Consider the following 17,797-nt stretch of genomic DNA (forward strand, 5'->3'; position numbering starts at 1 on the left):
TATTCTTTTTCCCTTTTTGAAATTTTATTATAGAAAAGTGATTGCATTCTTGGGTAAATAAGAGGTAATACAAATACAATTCTTTAAAAAAAATTAACTAAATTGATTTATTATAAAATTTGTTTGTATAAATCAATAGAGGGATAGGTTTTAATTATGTCGTTATCAATCTAACATTAGAGTTTTCAATTTTGACGTGTTGGGTTTTTTTGTTGGAATTACAAACAAATAAAAAAAAAAGTGGTTTACGAAATCCTATGACAAAGGCAATGGCAAAGGATCCAATCATATCCAATTGCTCTCTCTTTCCACAATTCACACCTTTGCCAAAATCACAAATGTATCATCAAAATTGGAATGTCCCTTTAAGGCCAGTTTTATTTTTCCCTGTTGTTTCCTTTGAGATGTTATTTTTAATGTTTTCCAGCTAGAAGGAACTTTTCTTTTTTAATTAATAATAATTTATAACTTTAAGGCATGCAAAATTAATGAAGTTTTCTATGTATGATGAAGGATTCAAGATTTGAAAGTTTTAAGGGATCATCCAAATTTATATGTTGGAATTACTTTTTAACCATTGTGGTTTGTGACTTTCAAATGATTGCATATTGCAAATGGTCATGTGTTGATATTAGTTTGGGATACTTACAAAAAATAATAGAGAGTTTTCAAATCTAAACTTGGCAAATTTGGCACTAACTGCACTCACTAGAATTTTTAGTTTTAGTTTTGAGCTTTAATAGGATTTGATTAAACATTGACATTGAAATAGGAGTATTTTTTTATATTTTTAATTTATTTTTTATTTCTCATTATTTCAATTCAATAATTATAATGGATATATGTATGCAATTTATAATTATGATTTTTTATGATGAACTCATTATTAATAAAGTTCTATAATAATTTTACTATAATACAAGTACAACATTCTCTAAAATCATCTTACATAAAACATTATAACATTATCCGTGCATCGCACGGGTAACTTACTAGTAAGTAATAAAAGAACACACAAGAATTATGTGGTTCAGTTTAATAGCCTAAGTCCATGTAAGAAGCATTTTTTTTTTTTTGAGAATCCATGTAAGAAACTCTTTAAGGACTACATCTTTACTATATGAGTGAAGTACAATTTCTGTCTTACAATGAACCCTAGACTAATCACAATTAATTAATTGGCTTAATTGTAGTACAAGTAGTATTTTTAACTTGTACACCAAACATGATTAAACTTAAGCCAAAACTATTGGGTTAATATATCTCTAATATGTTCAATGACTACACTTACTTTTTTTTCGTTGTGATACCTTAAATATCTCAATAAAAAGTTGATTGTATGTTTATTATTATATAAAAAAAAAAAGAAAAAAAAAGAAAAAGAAAAAAAGAGAGGTTGAATGTATGTTTTAGATGATTTATAATAACGCCAGTTCATGGCTCTCTTTAGAATATGCTTTGGCACACATATTTAAATTTTCGAATGCAATCCATTTGTAATATATTTGGCCTTTGCCTTTCTTTTAACTTTTGTTGCTACGTTTGAGCATTCCTATCAAAAGTTCTAAAAAATTTAGCATTTAACATCTCAAAAACCAACTTTATAATATTTAACACATCACTTTATAATACAACTTACATCAGAACTTCTATTTTTTTACCACTTCATTTAAATATTCTTTCATTATTATTTTTTATTCTTCCTCTCTCCTCCTATCTCTCTCTCCTCTATCTCTCTCTTTCTCAACTCAACTATTCTCAGCACCGCTAGCCACCACACTACCAACAATCACCACAAAACCCACCACCACCAAAAACCCACCACCCACACCACAACCACCACAAACCTACCACCCATGCCACAACCACAACTACCAAAAAAAAAAAAAAAAAAGAAAAAAGAAACCTCCACATCCACATCCACTCCACAACCACCACATCCACCCACCACCATAAACCATAGCCAAAAAAAAAAAAAAAAACCTCCACCATCGCCACCACCAGCAAACCCACCAAGCGAAAAAAACACACACACAGAGCAAACCCACCAAGCAAAAAAATACACAAAGCAAACCCACATCCCAATCCACCATTGCCAATCAAACTAGCAAGCAAAACACATACACACACACAAACCCACCACGGCAACCCTCCCACCCATTAAGGACAACCCCTTTTTTACNCACCCACTACACAATCACCACAAAACCCACCACCACCAAAAACCCACCACCCACACCACAACCACCACAAACCTACCACCCATGCCACAACCACAACTACCAAAAAAAAAAAAAAAAAAGAAAAAAGAAACCTCCACATCCACATCCACTCCACAACCACCACATCCACCCACCACCATAAACCATAGCCAAAAAAAAAAAAAAAAACCTCCACCATCGCCACCACCAGCAAACCCACCAAGCGAAAAAAACACACACACAGAGCAAACCCACCAAGCAAAAAAATACACAAAGCAAACCCACATCCCAATCCACCATTGCCAATCAAACTAGCAAGCAAAACACATACACACACACAAACCCACCACGGCAACCCTCCAACCCATTAAGGACAACCCCTTTTTTACCCTACCCAACCCGTTTGAAATATTAAAAGTAGATCCCTCATTAGGTCACATATCACACATTTATGTGAAATGAGGGTGTATTCCTCTCTTGCCACTGCTTAATGTGATCAATGCACTGTAAAATTTGATAGGGAAGTAGAAGAACATTAGCTTGAGCACCTTATGCTAGAGCATCCTCAGCAGCCACTATAGTAGCTACATCATTGATCTATCGCTCCAAGTCATCCTTTACAGTAAATGGGGAATGGAATGAAAGCTTGGTGCTAGTGACCATAACTCAAGTTATAGGTGCAAGCTAGCATCAATGGCGGCATGGAGTTTAAAATAAACAATTCAGTTGGAAAGGAGACATGCTAAAAGAGCAAAAGCTTGATGATAAGAGAAAGAAAAGGACCATTCACAATGCTCGCCATTGAGCTTAGTGAGAGCATTATTAAGAGCAGGGTTTGTCCGCTTCTAATATTGACTGTCATCCATCTCTGAATCCATAGAAATAAAAGCTGAGAGATATATGTTCTTTTATTCTGTATTACATATGAAGTTAGCATAGAATTCTTGCACAAGAACTAACAAGATGGCTACCCCACATCATGATGTCGGTGAAGCCTGAAGAAAGCACATATGATGCTCTCTTTGATAGATAGAAATTAAACTGTTAGTTTTTGGGTACTAAACCTCAAATCTATGAGGGTTTCTTAAATTTATAAGGCGATAAACTGGAATCCACCAAAGAAAGAATTAGACAAAGTCTATATTTTATTAATAATAACCCTTGCCTTTTATTGTTACAAAACATATAAATACTAAGAAAGTAAAGCCCTAGGATGATTAGGAAAACGTCTGAAAGTCTTAATTTGCTCTAATTACATGATTAGGTGACAAAATACCGAAATTTACTAAAAATGAAAAAATTGAGTTAGATGCAAAATCATAAACTACTGACCTTAAGGGTCGTTTCAAAACAAGCAAGACCTTATTCTGACTTTTGAGTAAAAAGTTATTAAGGAAACAAAAATTACCTAAAACAAGTGAGACCTTATTCTGACTTTTGAGAAAAAAGTTATTAAGGAAACAAAATTACTATAAACAGCAAAATTGTAGTTTTTAGGGCCTAAATGGAGAAATTCGCTAATTTCAAGGGGTACCTTGTGGCAAGGCGACGATTATTTCTCAGAAGGTTGTTTTGCTTTAGCCTGCCAAATTTCGTGCGATTCCAACTTCAGGGCCTATGATTTCTACTAATTTCTTTTTGCCTTGCGTAATGATTTCAGTCACATAAGAGAGTCTAGCAAGTCCATGGCAATCTGTTCTAAATTGGTCTCCCCAACTTGAAAAGAACTCAACCCCGAGTTCCCACTATATGGCGCATTAGAAGGATGATAGTCATACAAGTCAGCAACATTGAAGGCGGAAGAAATCTTCATGTCTATTAGAAGAGCAATCACATAAAAATTGTTGTTGATCTTCTTTGTAATTTGGAATGACCCATATTTATTGTCCTTCAACTTGTTGTAGGTACCAATGGGAAACCTCTCCTTTCTAAGGTAAACTAGCACTAAATCCCCAACACTGAAGATCTTCTCACGTCTCTTCTTATCAACAGCTTCCTTATACTTGGCATTTGTAGCTTCAAGTTTCTGCTTTACCTCCTCTTGCATGGCCTGAATACGATCAACCATATTCTCTGTAGCTTGACTCACTCTTGGAAGTTTAAGTAAAGGTACCAAGTCCAAAGCGTGTTTTGGAGGCACGCAGTAAACGATGGCAAATGAAGACTTACTAGTGCTTCTGCTAAATGAGCTATTGTAAGCAAACTCCACTTTGGACAGTGCAAGATCCCACTGCTTAGGCTTCGCTCCTGAGATACACCAAATCAAATTCCTTAAAGTTAACTAATTCTATTTGGCCATCAGTCTAAGGATGACTGGTGCTACTATAATTCAGAAAAAGGTCAAAACACTTCCACAAGGTCAGCCAAAAGTGACTGGTGAACTTAGTATCCCTGTCAGAGGTGGTGGATTTTGGCACTCCATGCAAATGCATAACTTCTTTAAAGAACAGACTGGCCACTCGAGTAGCATTTGAGGTCTTCTTGCATGCTATGAAATGGGATATCTTTGAGTGCTTAACAACCACAACAAAAACAAAATTCATACCTCGCTGGGTTCAAGGAAGACCCAGTATAAAATTCATAACTAGATCCTCCCATGGTACTTGTGGAACTAGTAATGGCATGTATAAACTAGTATTCAAAAATTGACCCTTGGTAGTTTGGCAGATTGGACACTTCCTCACATGATTGCTAACATCCCACTTGAGTTGTAGTTAATAATACCTCTCCTCCACTAGTGCTATCGTCTTATCTTTGCCCATATGTCCACCCAAACCTCCACCATGTAACTCTCTAATAATCTGTTCCCATAATGAACTTTGAGGGATACACAGTTGATTACCCCCGAAAAAGGAAACCATCTTGGATGTAGAAACTGTTGACAGCAGTATGAGTTTCTTAACACTTACCCCAAATATCTCAAAAATCCTCATCATCCTTGTACAACTCTTAAGGCAATCAAATCCTACGACTTTAGTACGTAGCGCGATCAACAAAGATGCTCGCCTACTGAGCGCATCTGCCACCTTATTAGTGACACCAGACTTGTGCTTCAATGTGAAATGGAAGTGCTATATATAAGCTACCTACCTAGCATGCATTCGGTTAGTGATCTGTTTGTAACACAAACTCCCTCTGAATCAGGTAATGCTCCCAATGCTTAAGTGTTCATACTACAGAAATAAACTCCAATTCATAGGCCGACCATTTACTCCAAGCTTCACAAACTTTCTCACCAAAGAATGTTACTGGTATGTTGTCTTATGAAGTAACAGCACCTATCCTAACCATAAATGCATCACATTAAACCTGAAGCACCTTCTCAAAGTTGGCTGCCAAAACTGGAGTGGTGCTCAACTTCTCATTGATCAATGCAAAAATTTTCTTTGCCTCCTTTCCTCACGAGTACCTCCCTTCTTTAGACACTCAGTAATGGGGGTTACTATGCTATTGAAATCTCCAACAAACCTTTGATAGAAGGCTGCCGGGTCATGGAAGCTTCGCAATCACTTGCTGTCTTAAGGGTTGGCCGTTCTTTAACTGCACGAACCTTGTCTTCATTAACATAAATACTATCCATGCGAACCACATACCCTAAGAACAACAACTTATCAATCAAGAAGCTGCACTTCTTCAAGTTGATATACAACTCCTTGGCTTGCAACACTGTCATTACTTCTTGCACATGATTATAGTAGGTTGCTTCTATTTATTGTAAATCAAGATATCATCAAAATAAACTACCACAAAATTCCAAGTAAATGGTTTCAATGCCTGATTTATAAGCCTTATGAAAGTGCTGAGAGGGTTGGACAGTCCAAAAGGCATTACCATCCATTCATACAACCCCTCATTTTTCTTGAAAGATGTCTTCCACTCATTTCTAGGTCATATCCGAATCTGGTGATACCTACTCTAAGATCCAGCTTGGTATAACACTTGGACCCACTTAGCATATCAAACATGTCATCTAGTCAAGGAATAAGGAATCAATACCTAACTATGATCTTGTTGATGGCTCAACTATCCACACACATATGCCACCTCTCATCCTTCCTCAGTTTTAATAATGTCGATACTGCACATGGACTCATACTCTCCCTAATCTACCCCTTGCTCAAAAGCTCATCCACCTGCTCCTGTAAAATCTGACACTCTTAAGGATTCACCTATAGTGTGGCAAACTTAGTAGACTAGCTCCAGGAACTATATCAGTGCAATGCTAGATATCTCGCGTTGGTGGTAAACCTGCAGGCAATTCCTCTAGAAAAAGCTCCTCAAACTGCTTGATCAATGGTTGTAATGCATTAGGTATCTCAGCAACCTTCTTTGACTCCCCATCCGTCACCACTACTGCATAAACCTATTTCAACTCCCTACACTCTTTGTCAAACTCATCCTCATTATTGACTATGAGAAGGGATGGCTTCCCCTCCACTTTAGAAGTTTAGGGTACACTACTTTCCTTAATAGGACCAAGGACAATTTTTCTACCATTTTTAAAGAACACATATACACTATCCTTACACTGATAAGTAACATCTATATCATACTACCAGGATCAACCCAATATTAAATGACATGCATCCATTTCAACATCACAAACTACTTCATCTACATAACATTTACTCATAGAAAAAGTAACATGACATTGTTGAGTGACAAGAGTTTTCGTACCTTTCTTAATCCAACCTATTTTGTACAGAGAAAGGTGTTTCTCTATCTTCAGCCCCAACTTGGCAACCAAACTCTTCGATGCAATATTCTTCATACTGTCATTGTTAATGATCAAATCACAAATCCTCTTACTAATGGTGCAACGTGCTCAGATGATCTTGTTCTGCAAACCAATGTATTTTACCCTTGGTGTAAGCAATAACCTCTAGGTCACTAGGATCTCCCTAATAGCACACCTTCTTCATCTTCTTGGATCTCATTAGGGTCTAAACATATGGATCAACATCACTATACTCTTCTTCACCCTCCTGTTCATCCTTTGCCTCGCCCTCTTTAGTAACCACCAGATTCACTGCGGCTCGCTTAGGGCAAGTACTAGAATAATGCCTTGGTTCCCCACACCTATAGCACTTATTTCCAGATGGCTTAGCTTAGGGTTTGTTGTTTGCTATCGATGTATAGTGGAACCCACTACTGCAACCTTGGACTAGCTAACACCATTATTCTCCCTAACCACAGATTGTGATCATGGCGTAAACATGGGCTATTTTCCTTAATTGGCTGTGGAACTAGATAACTCTGAACTGCAGTTAGAAAACTTCGAACCTGCCTTGAGATGCTGATATTATATTTTCTTTGCAAGTGTTACAACCTCATTTAAAGAATATAGAGTTTGTAAGGCTGCCTGATCTCGGATGGACACCGCAACCTGTGTACAAATCTGGATATTAGTTGATCTTTAGTCTCTTTCAGACCATTGCAATTTGCAAACTAGTTAGACTCTTTCATGTACTCATTAATTGTCCGGGTACCCTGTTTGCAATCCTAGCACTGTTTGAACAACTCCTGCTGGTAATTTGGTAGCAAGAACCTTTAGGCCATTAGCCTCTTCATCCTCTTCCATGATCGTATCTGAAGCTTTCTCTCATGGGTACGATTTAACTGAACACGATCCCACTAGGCAGATGCTCTACCCATTAACTTGTATGCCAGTAAACACACCTACTTGTCATCTGGAGTATCCATATAATCGAAAAACTTCTCAACCTCACTGACCCAATCCAGATACTCTTCAATAAAGACATTACCAATAAGGGATGGTAATTATACCTTCATACAATAGTCCCTTTGCTCTTGATAATCTCGACCATTATCCCTTGTAGGACTATGATGATTCCCAAGGACTCCTTCTGCATACTCTTCATCCCCACAAGACCATTATCCCTCGTTATGGTATTACTACCTATTTTGATTTAGACCATGATGGGGAGGCCCACGTGCTTGGTCATCACAATTTTGAGCAAGAAGGGTAGCGAATGAATCCTGAATCCCACACAGTTCTTGTTGGGTCTCTTCGTGAAACTGTTGATTGTTTTCTCGAAATTTTTGAGTCTCTTCACGAAACTGGTAGAACTCAGCCCTAGTGAGGGTTGGGTTGTTGACGTTGTCATTGCTGTCATTGTTGTGGTGGTCATCGTCTCACCGGTTAGCCATCAAACCAGGGTATGTCAAGGCTCTGATACTAACTAATGTCGCAGAAGCCTAAAGAAAGCACACACAATGCTCTCTTTGATGGACAGAAACTAAACTGTTAGTTTATGGGTAGTAAACCTCAAATCCACGAGGGATTCCTTGAATCCACAAGGTGGTAAACTAGAATCTACCAGAGAATGAATTTGAAAAAAGTCTATATTTTATTAATAATCACCCTTGCCTTTGACGGCTACAAAACATATAAATTCTAAGAAAGTAAAACCTTAGGGCGATTAGGAAAACGTCTAAAACCCTAATTAGCACTAATTACGTGATTAGGTGAAAAAATAACGAAATTTACCAAAAATGGCAAAACTAAGTTAAATGCAAAATCATAAACTTCTAGCCTTAAGGGTCATTCTAAAACAAATGGGGCTTTATTCTGACTTTTGAGTAAAAAGTTATTAAGAGCACTCTCATCAGGTGTGCCAAATGCCAAATATTTGGCATTTGGCACACCAAGCACCAAAAATAGCCCCTCATCAACTCTTCCAAATCTCAAAAAATTTGAGACATGGCTACAGTACCGTCTCAAATATAAGACGGTACAGACATCAACGCCAAACACTGTTTGGCTTATTTAATTCCTTTTTTCTCTCTCCTCCTATCAAATGTCTCTCTCCGTCTACATCTCTCGCTCTCTCTGTCTGGCATTCTTGCCACACCCTCTTGCCATGCCCTCTTGCCATTGCAATCTCACCACGCCGATCTCGCCAGACCAATCTTGCCACGCCAAAAGACAGAGACCGCCCAGGCTCGCCACTGATCACTGACCCACTTTACGATGAAGAGGAACTCTAGTGTGAAGGACACGGTGGCCGGAAGTGAAAACTTCCATCAGCGACGGTGACGGAGGCCGTTTGGGATGTGGGTTTGTTTGATTTGGTGGATGGGATGCGGTTTGTTGAATTTTATAATTGATTTGGTGGATTTGGGATGTGGGTTTGTTTGATTTGGGTTTGTGCCAGTGGTGGATGTCCAGTGGTGGATGTGGGTTTGTGCCGGTGATGGATGTGGGTTTGTGCCGGTGGTGGTTTTGGGATGTGGGTTTGTGCCGATCTCTCTGGTTGTGGGTTTTTTTTTTTTTTTTTGAGGTGGCGTTGGTGGAACACCCAAACACGGCATCTCTCTGGTTGTGGGTTTTTTTTTTTTTTTTTGAGGTGGCGTTGGTGGATGTGGGTTTGTGCCGGTGGTGGCCGTCGGTGTTGTTGCGGTAGTGGTTGTTGGTGGCCGTTGTTGCAGCAGTGGTGGTTGTGCTGTTGTTGGTGATGATGATGATGAAGATGATAGTGATAGGGATAGAGAGGAGGTAATATATTATTTTAATATGTAGTAAATATTATTTTAATATATAGAATTGAAGTATAGAACATCTGATAAATAGTATGTTGTAAAATGATAAAGTAAGTTTTTAGTATGTTAAAATGGTATTTTATATGAGAGAGCTGATGAGAATGCTCCAAGGAAACAAAAATTACTACAAACAGCAAAATCGCAGTTTTTAGGGACTAAACGGAGGAATTCTTCAATTTTAGAGGGCACCTCATAACAAAGCAATGACTATTGCTCAGAAAGCTATTTTGCTCTAGTTTGCCAAATTTCATGCAATTCCGATCCTGGGGCCCATGATTTCTATTAATACCTTTTTGCCTTGCGCAATGATTTTAGTCACACGTAAGAGTCTAGAAAAGTCATAGCCATCTGTTCTACATCACATCACATGAATTCTTGAAATTCTAGCATGACTGAGACTCGGTCCACAAAATTCTTGTATGATGCGATGTGATCTTGGCACCCAAAACATGTTCCAATGATTCAGTTTGCTATGAGTGATAGAGCACTTGTCGATCTCGGTAGCATAGGTACTTATCGGTCTTAGTGAATTCATATCGTTTAATAATTTTAAAGGAGTGCTGATCTTCTAAAGTAGGTTTGGTGCTTTTCAAGGATCAGATAGCAATGGTATCTCATATTTTATAGTATGCCAAAATTTTCCAGAATAATATTGTTTTTTATTTATCCCAAAGAATGATGGAATCAAGCACTATATATATATATATATATGTGGGATGGGTTCAAGTTACATTTAACTTGACAAAAGTTACACTATTTGTAGACCGTAAATTTGTAATTGATCTAATAGATAAAAAAATAGAATTAAATATTAATTGACTTACACCTCATTCACTTAATTAATAGCAATTTGTTTTTCTCTCCTTATTTATTATTTAAAACCTTTTACATATATTCCTTTTTTTGCCAATGACTTTACAAATATATTTGCAATACTTTTTTTTTTTTGAGTTCATACGACTCTTTTCTTTTTATTTAAAACTTTTTACATATATTCCTTTTTGTTATTTATTATTTAAGCCGGTCATACTCTTATAGTCTTATCAATTGTGAATATATATCTTGTCTCCTTAAAAATAAATAAATGGCTATGTGTTGTTTAATGAGGTTTTAAATAATAAGTTTCTCAAATAATAATTAACACATATACTTTTTTTTTTTTTTGGTTGAATGGCTTTACAATTATATTTGCAATTCTCTTTTCTTCTTTTTTTGGGTGTGCCTGAGTTTGTAATACTCATGTCATTTTCTTTTTTTGGTTTCTAGATCCCAAGTTTATTGTTTGATTATAGAAGTCAAATGCTTGAATAAATTGATTCGGTGCAAATTTATAATTGAATTAACAGTTGGACCTGATCATATATATATATATATATATATATTCAAATCTGATCAGTTGACAACGTTATATTAAAAATAGTAATAATCTATTTATAGCTATATGATCTTTGAATAATTCAAATCCTATGTATATGTGTTTTTTATCTTATTTTAAATTCATTCAATATGAGGAAGAAAAATTCAAATCATTGGTTTAGGCTTAACAATTGACGTGATGATTCAACACCCCCCACCCCCCCTCCCCCAAAAAAAAAAAAAGTAACATGATGCTTACTTTATGAATAACTCAAAACTATATATATATATATATATACACACACATGGAATGGCTAAGTATTGCAAATATATTTGTAAAGTCATTGGCAAAAAAAGGAATATATGTAAAAGGTTTTAAATAATAAATAAGGAAAGAGAAACAAAATTGCTATTAATTAAGTGAATGAAGTGTAAGTCAATTAGCATTTAATGCTATTTTTTTAACCATTAGATCAATTACAAATCTACGGTCTATAAATGGTGTAACTCTTGTCAAGTTACACTAGGTGTAACTTAAACCCATCTATATATATATATATATATGTTTTTTTTTTTTTTAAGAAATGATGGAATCATGCATAAATAGAAGATTTGGAACTACAAGTATTTTGATTTATAGTTAGGAAATTACCTTTTCTTCGTCAAAAACGAAATTACCACACAGTTTGTCAATGGAGTATGGTTGAAATTTTGTTGATGTTTCTGCTGTATTTTGAAAACGTTAATAGGAATTTTTTGTAATCAATACAGTTTTTTTTATTTTATTTTCTTTATTTTTAAGGTATGAGAATGGGTCAATATTTAACACCTGTTTTGGATCCAGGCAGCCCAATGCAAGTATCAATAATTCAATATCCTTTTGGCTTTCCTTCCTAGCCTACACACACAGATATACATACATATATATATATATATATATATCTATATATATTATAGCATAGTGAAATTCATCATCTGAAAATACTTGCTAACCCATTTATGGATATGTAGGCTTGCCTTGGGGATTTGACTCTACCATGGGATCTTAGGCAAGTATGTATACGAGAGTATGTTCTTGATGGATGGAAATAGAGCAGTAAGGGAAGCAGGAAACTTCTATGGCATAAAATGTTACACTTTGGGTTATGCTAATGTTGAAAAAACAGGAGACAAGCTGAATCAGATTGAACAGGGAATAGGAAAGACATCGATTGATTTCTTACAAAAACCAGAGAAAATGTTTCCTAGAGCAGTAGAGCATGTGAAGCAGTAAGGTCAAAGGAAAATGAAAACAAGATAGCTCAAATTTGCATTCGGTCTAAGCTTTTATCTTATCTTATTTTAGCAAATATACACATGAGAAATTTCTGAACTGTCTCAATTTGGGGTTTGACAAAGAAAATGCAATACAATTTGACATATGATCACATTAACTGGCCATTGAAGAGGCTAACATCAATTTTCAGCTCTAATCCTAAGAAATATATAAGCTTAAATTGCTTGAGCAATAAACATAAACTCTGTACAAAAGTGTTAAGGTAATGCTTCAAAATCCAATAAAACTCCTTTTAATCTCTAGCAACTTGGATAAGGATTCTCTCATGGTAAAACGTTCTTTTGATGAATGAGCAGCACAAGACAATCCAACTCTCACCATTGCAGCCACACACTCCTCACCTCTGAAAGCACTGTTGTTGCTGCTGCTGCTGCTGCCCTCTCCACTAATAGAATAACTAGCACTGCTGCTTCGAGTTAAAGATTCAATATCCTTGAAAAGCCTTGGATCAGTAATATCCAAGATTTTACTCTGGTGCACTTCAGATACGAACTTGTTTAGGCTTAAACCTTCCTGGAACATCCTATCTGTGGGCTTCTTTACAATGATCATCTCAAGCAGCAGTATTCCAAAACTATAGACATCCCCACTAGTTGAAGCTTTTACACCCAAGCCATACTCTACAAAAGAATTCAGGATATTAGGATCAAGAAATTATGAAAGCCTAAAGAAAAAATGTAGGAAACACAATGTTAAATTTTCCATTGTCTTCCTTTCTAATACATTCTTTGGGGTCAAATGTAGCAAGAGAGGTAGAGTAAAAACATGGTCAGAACTTGAAACCAGTTGGCTGATACTATGATAAACTATAATTTGTCCTAAAAGCTTAATCTATTAGGAAATGGTGAATTCAATCATCAATTCCTTTCAAGTTCCATACAATAAGATTTACGTACCTGGAGCAATGTAACCAATTGAACCTTTTAGTCCAATTGTGCTACTCTCATTCCGCAATGAATCATGAGAGAGAAACCTTGCTAACCCAAAATCTCCAACATGAGCAGTCATATCTTCATCCAAAAGCACATTTCCGGGTTTCAAATCACAATGTACTACTGGTGGATCACAGTCATGATGTAGGTAATCTAAGGCAGTAGCGACATCAATGGCAATATTCAGTCTCTGGGTTAAAGCCAGAGTTGAGCCACACTCAACATCATCTGGATACAACCACTTATCCAAGTTACCATTAGACATGAATTCCATAATCAAACCCTTGAATGCAGCTCCTGTATGATCAATGCTAGAGCAAGAAGTGAACACCTTAACAAGGTTCCGATGCCGGATGTTTCTTAGAGCTTCACATTCTGCATCAAAACTCTTGGAAGCTTTGCTTTGTGTCAAGTCTAGAACCTTCACTGCAACTGTGGTCTGGGTTCCATTCTCACCAGTACTTAAAACAGCTCTATAAACAGACCCAAACGCTCCCTTCCCTAACAAATTTTCTGTGGCAAACCCATTTGTACCAAGCTGGATTTCTGAGTAAGATAGCCTGGGGGGTAAACCCTTGACTACAATTGAAGTTCCATTGTTTCTTATCTTGCTCTTCTTTTTAGTGACTAGTGCCCACACTAAACACAACGCACAGACAAGCACAATGATAGCAGAAATTGGAATAGTGACTTTGAGTACTAAATGAGAATTTGACACCTTTTTTGTGACACAAGTAGTGACTCTTAGCTTTTCTGCAGCATCATGGTCAAATGCACAGAGCCTGGAGTTTCCCTGGAGAGAATCCCAGCTGATGTTTGCAAAGACACCATTTGTTGGTACTTCTCCTTCGAAGCTGTTGAAAGACAAATTTAACATCTGCAAAACTTGAAGGTTCTGCAACTCTCTGGGGATTAGGCCTGAAAGATTGTTGGAAGAAAGATCCAAGCTCTCCAGTGCTGCTAGATTTTCCAGTGACTTCGGTATTGAGCCAGTTATCTCGTTTCTAGCAATGTTGAGACTGCGCAAACTTGAGTATCTCTGGGTTATTGGTGGAATATTTCCGGACAACTGGTTTCCAGAAACATCCATGAATTCAAGCTGTCTCAAATTGCCAAATTTGTCAGGTAGAGAACTGATCAAAGAGTTATTTGCCAATTGCAAAAAGTTCAAATCAGGAAGCTCAAAAATTTGGTTTGGAATGCTCCCATTGAGCCCAGTCTGTGCTAGATAAAGTATCTTTAATTGCTGGCAAGTTGCTAAACTCATAGGAATTCTACCAGATAACTGGTTGTTTCCCATATTGAGCAGATATAGTTGTGTAAGATTGCTAAATATATCTGGAATTTCTCCGGAGAAGAGGTTTTCATGTACCATTAGTCTTTGTAGTTTCTGAAGCTTTCCAATGGACTTTGGTATTTGGCCCTTGAATGAGTTTTGTTGAATTGATAAGGCTACAAGGTTTTGGTACCTCTCAAATCCTTGAGGGAAGCTACCGGTCAACAAATTATCATCAATACAAAATTCTTGGAGTTTGACTGAGAGATTTGCAGCAGAACTGGGAAGTTCACCAGATAATTGGTTGGCATTGAGAAAGATATCTTCTAACTGGGTACAGTTAGTGAGGGAATCAAACACTTGAAAATTCAGCTCTGTTGTAGAAGATAATTTGTTTGAGCCAAGGAATAATTTTACAAGATTTTTCAAGTTACCAAGTAAAGGAATAGGCCCTGTGAAATTATTTGAAGAGAGATCAAGGAATTCTATATGTGAAGCATTGGATAAAGAAGTTGGTATTGGTCCTTCCAGACCATTGCGCCCCAAGTAGAGTTCCCTTATGTTGGGAAGGGTAAGACCTATATTGGAGGGCAGCTTTCCAACAAGCCTGTTTTGTGTAAGGGATAAGTACTCTAATGAGGATATGTTGAAAATCAAAAAGGGTATCTCACCACTTAATTGATTCTCCGAGAGTTGAAGCACGACAAGATTATGTAGACGACCCAACTCATTTGGAATTTTACCAGATATGTTGGTTCTTGCTATGCTGAGATTGGTGATAGTGGAGAGATCGCCAAAAGTAGAGGGGATTGCACCAGTAAGATTGTTCATGGACACATCAAGGATTTTCAGTCTAGGAAGTTGGCCTAGTTCACTAGGAAGGAGACCGGTAAGTTTGTTGTTCTCAAAACTCATCTGTTCAAGCATAAGACAATCAGATAGACTAACAGGAATGGTGCCACTGATGTTGTTTGTTGCGAGAATTATACGCTGAAGGCTAGTAAGACGGGAAAGCTCAGAAGGAATTTGACCAAAAAAAGAGTTGTTATAAAGGTTTAGAGTCTTAAGTGAAGTGAGATTGGAGAGCTGAGGAGGAATATTGCCAAAGAGCGCAAGATTTGTAAGGCTTAGTGATTGGACTTGTGTTCCATTGCTGGTGCAGTTCACACCAAACCAAGTACAATGAGATGAACTAATGTTCCATCCAGAGAGAGCATTCTGAGGATCAGAAACTAAGGATTTGAAAGCTAGAAGGGCTTCTCTGTCAGTGCTGGAGTCAACGCCTCCCACCATTTTCATGCTATAACTTGCAATGATTTGAAAGAGGGAAAGAAGAAGCAATAAGAAACGGAAATGCTTCATATTTTAATGTATGAAAGAACAATGTGTTCCCTCCCAGAACACAGGGACTAAAAATGTAGAAAATAATATTTGTGCACAAATGGTAGGCAATGTCTGTTCAACCATTGGTAAGCGCAGTCCCTTTATATATTTTTCATAAAAAGCAGAAGCAAGTAGACATAACTTTGTTATGATTATTGATGTTTTTCTCCCTAACAAAAATTGAATTTTCAAACTGCAGCTCACATTTGACTTTGGATTTTGGAAAGGGTTATTAGGACAAGTCATAACTCACGAGTCATGATATATTAGATGGATATCATTTGTTACACATAAGTAAACGGTAAACAATAAACATCGCATTTGAGTCAAGGTCGGTGTTTATTAGTGTCGGAGTCTATGCAACTTTGGAAGTTACCGTTAGAATATTCTTTTTCAAGTGGGCTTGAAAGTAACGCGTATAAGCCTCATCCAATGGAGTCCATGCTCACAAAAAGAAAAAAATAATTAGCATGTGATTGTACTTTGAACTTCCAAACGTAGTCACATCAGGAGTATAATATCTTGTTAGGAGTTTAATATCTTGACAGTTTATCTCGGTTTTTAACACCTATAAAAATTAAATCAGTGTGAGAGTCTAGTGGTCAAGTACATTAGGTGAGTACTAATACTGTGGCCGTTGGCGGAACCATCTAGCACACAATGGAAAGCTCTTAGGATTCCAACTTTTTAGGAGTAATAGTTTAATAGTTTATCATGATTTTTAGATGAATGTACCATTTAGTAGGAAAGAGGTCATAACTTAGAATAAAGCATACCGCATTAGCATTAGGACTTTTGAATTTTCATATATTTGAAGGGAAATTTTGACATCAGCATACTTTTCATTAATAAGGTTATAGGATTAATCATTATTATTCTTAAAAATAAAATACCATTAACTAGTCAACAACGTTCGTCGCTGTCCCTTGTTTTTAAGAGTTGAAAACAGTAAATAAATAAAATAGGTGACGGTCAAGGCTTTGAAGCTTTTGACATTAAAATGTCTTATGTCTCTACGCGGTGCAACTTCTTGTCCCTGCTTTGACCCGGTGAGTAACAAAGTATAGATGGCGCCATGGCGGTCAAATGCTGCCGCTGGTAATGTTGAATTAATTAAATAAACTTCCTTTATTGTGGTTATATGTTGTTATATAATTCTTTTATGATAAAAGTTAATTAATGGGCATTTGTTTAAAATTTATTTTTAGAAATTTTTATAAGAAAAGAAAAAAAAAACTGATTTTTTTTTTTCTTTCAGTTTTTATATGTTCAATGAAAGTGGTATCAAAACTTTAAAATTTTTTATTCTTTGAGATGCTTTTCCAAACAATTTTATTGTGTGACAAGTTTGCAAACTAATTGGTTAAGTATCATCTTGAATGTGTAAAACTCAATTTTATTAATGGAAACCGAGTCTCTAAGACCTAAGTTTTAGGAGATAGCAAAATCTGATGTGGAAAAAATCACACATGGAACTTAAGTCCTTTCCTTATAGAAACAGACCTAGTACTGCAAAGTATAAGCATAGGGTTGGAGAAGGACTTGGAAAGACCAAAGTTGTGGCTTCAACAGACGTGAAGAAGATGAAGGAAGAGACTACCTTGGGCTTTCATTGGATCAAGGGCAAGTATCACAAGACCACCCAAAAGAATAAACAGTCCTCCTATGTATTTCTTTATTTAAGGAAGACTCAAGTTACGCTTGGGATTTTTTCCACATCAGGTTTTGCCATTTTCTAGAACTCAAGCCT

General features: G+C 36.5%; 1 protein-coding gene across 1 annotated transcript; it reads right to left on the minus strand.

The window, feature by feature from the left end:
• Nucleotides 1–12,426: 12,426 nt before the first annotated feature.
• Nucleotides 12,427–15,957, minus strand: LOC136062632 (probable LRR receptor-like serine/threonine-protein kinase At3g47570). Its single transcript, XM_065761931.1, has 2 exons — nt 13,353–15,957; nt 12,427–13,076 (listed from the first exon to the last, which is right to left on the minus strand). Exons 1-2 carry the CDS (start codon nt 15,955–15,957, stop codon nt 12,667–12,669), a joined length of 3,015 nt encoding a protein of 1,004 aa, XP_065618003.1. The 3' UTR covers nt 12,427–12,666.
• Nucleotides 15,958–17,797: the final 1,840 nt, after the last annotated feature.

This window comes from Quercus suber, unplaced genomic scaffold (genome assembly GCF_002906115.3).
Source record: "Quercus suber isolate HL8 unplaced genomic scaffold, Cork oak 2.0 scaffold_435, whole genome shotgun sequence".
Classification (NCBI taxonomy): domain Eukaryota; kingdom Viridiplantae; phylum Streptophyta; class Magnoliopsida; order Fagales; family Fagaceae; genus Quercus; species Quercus suber.

What these genes read in the sequence shown, in the direction of transcription:
- LOC136062632 (XM_065761931.1), bottom strand. Translation starts at nt 15,957, where the DNA reads ATGGTGGGAGGCGTTGACTCCAGCACTGACAGAGAAGCCCTTCTAGCT. An exon ending in AATTGGTTACATTGCTCCAG is followed by an intron (nt 13,077 to 13,352) that starts GTACGTAAATCT and finishes ATTCTTTTGTAG; the next exon opens with AGTATGGCTTGGGTGTAAAA.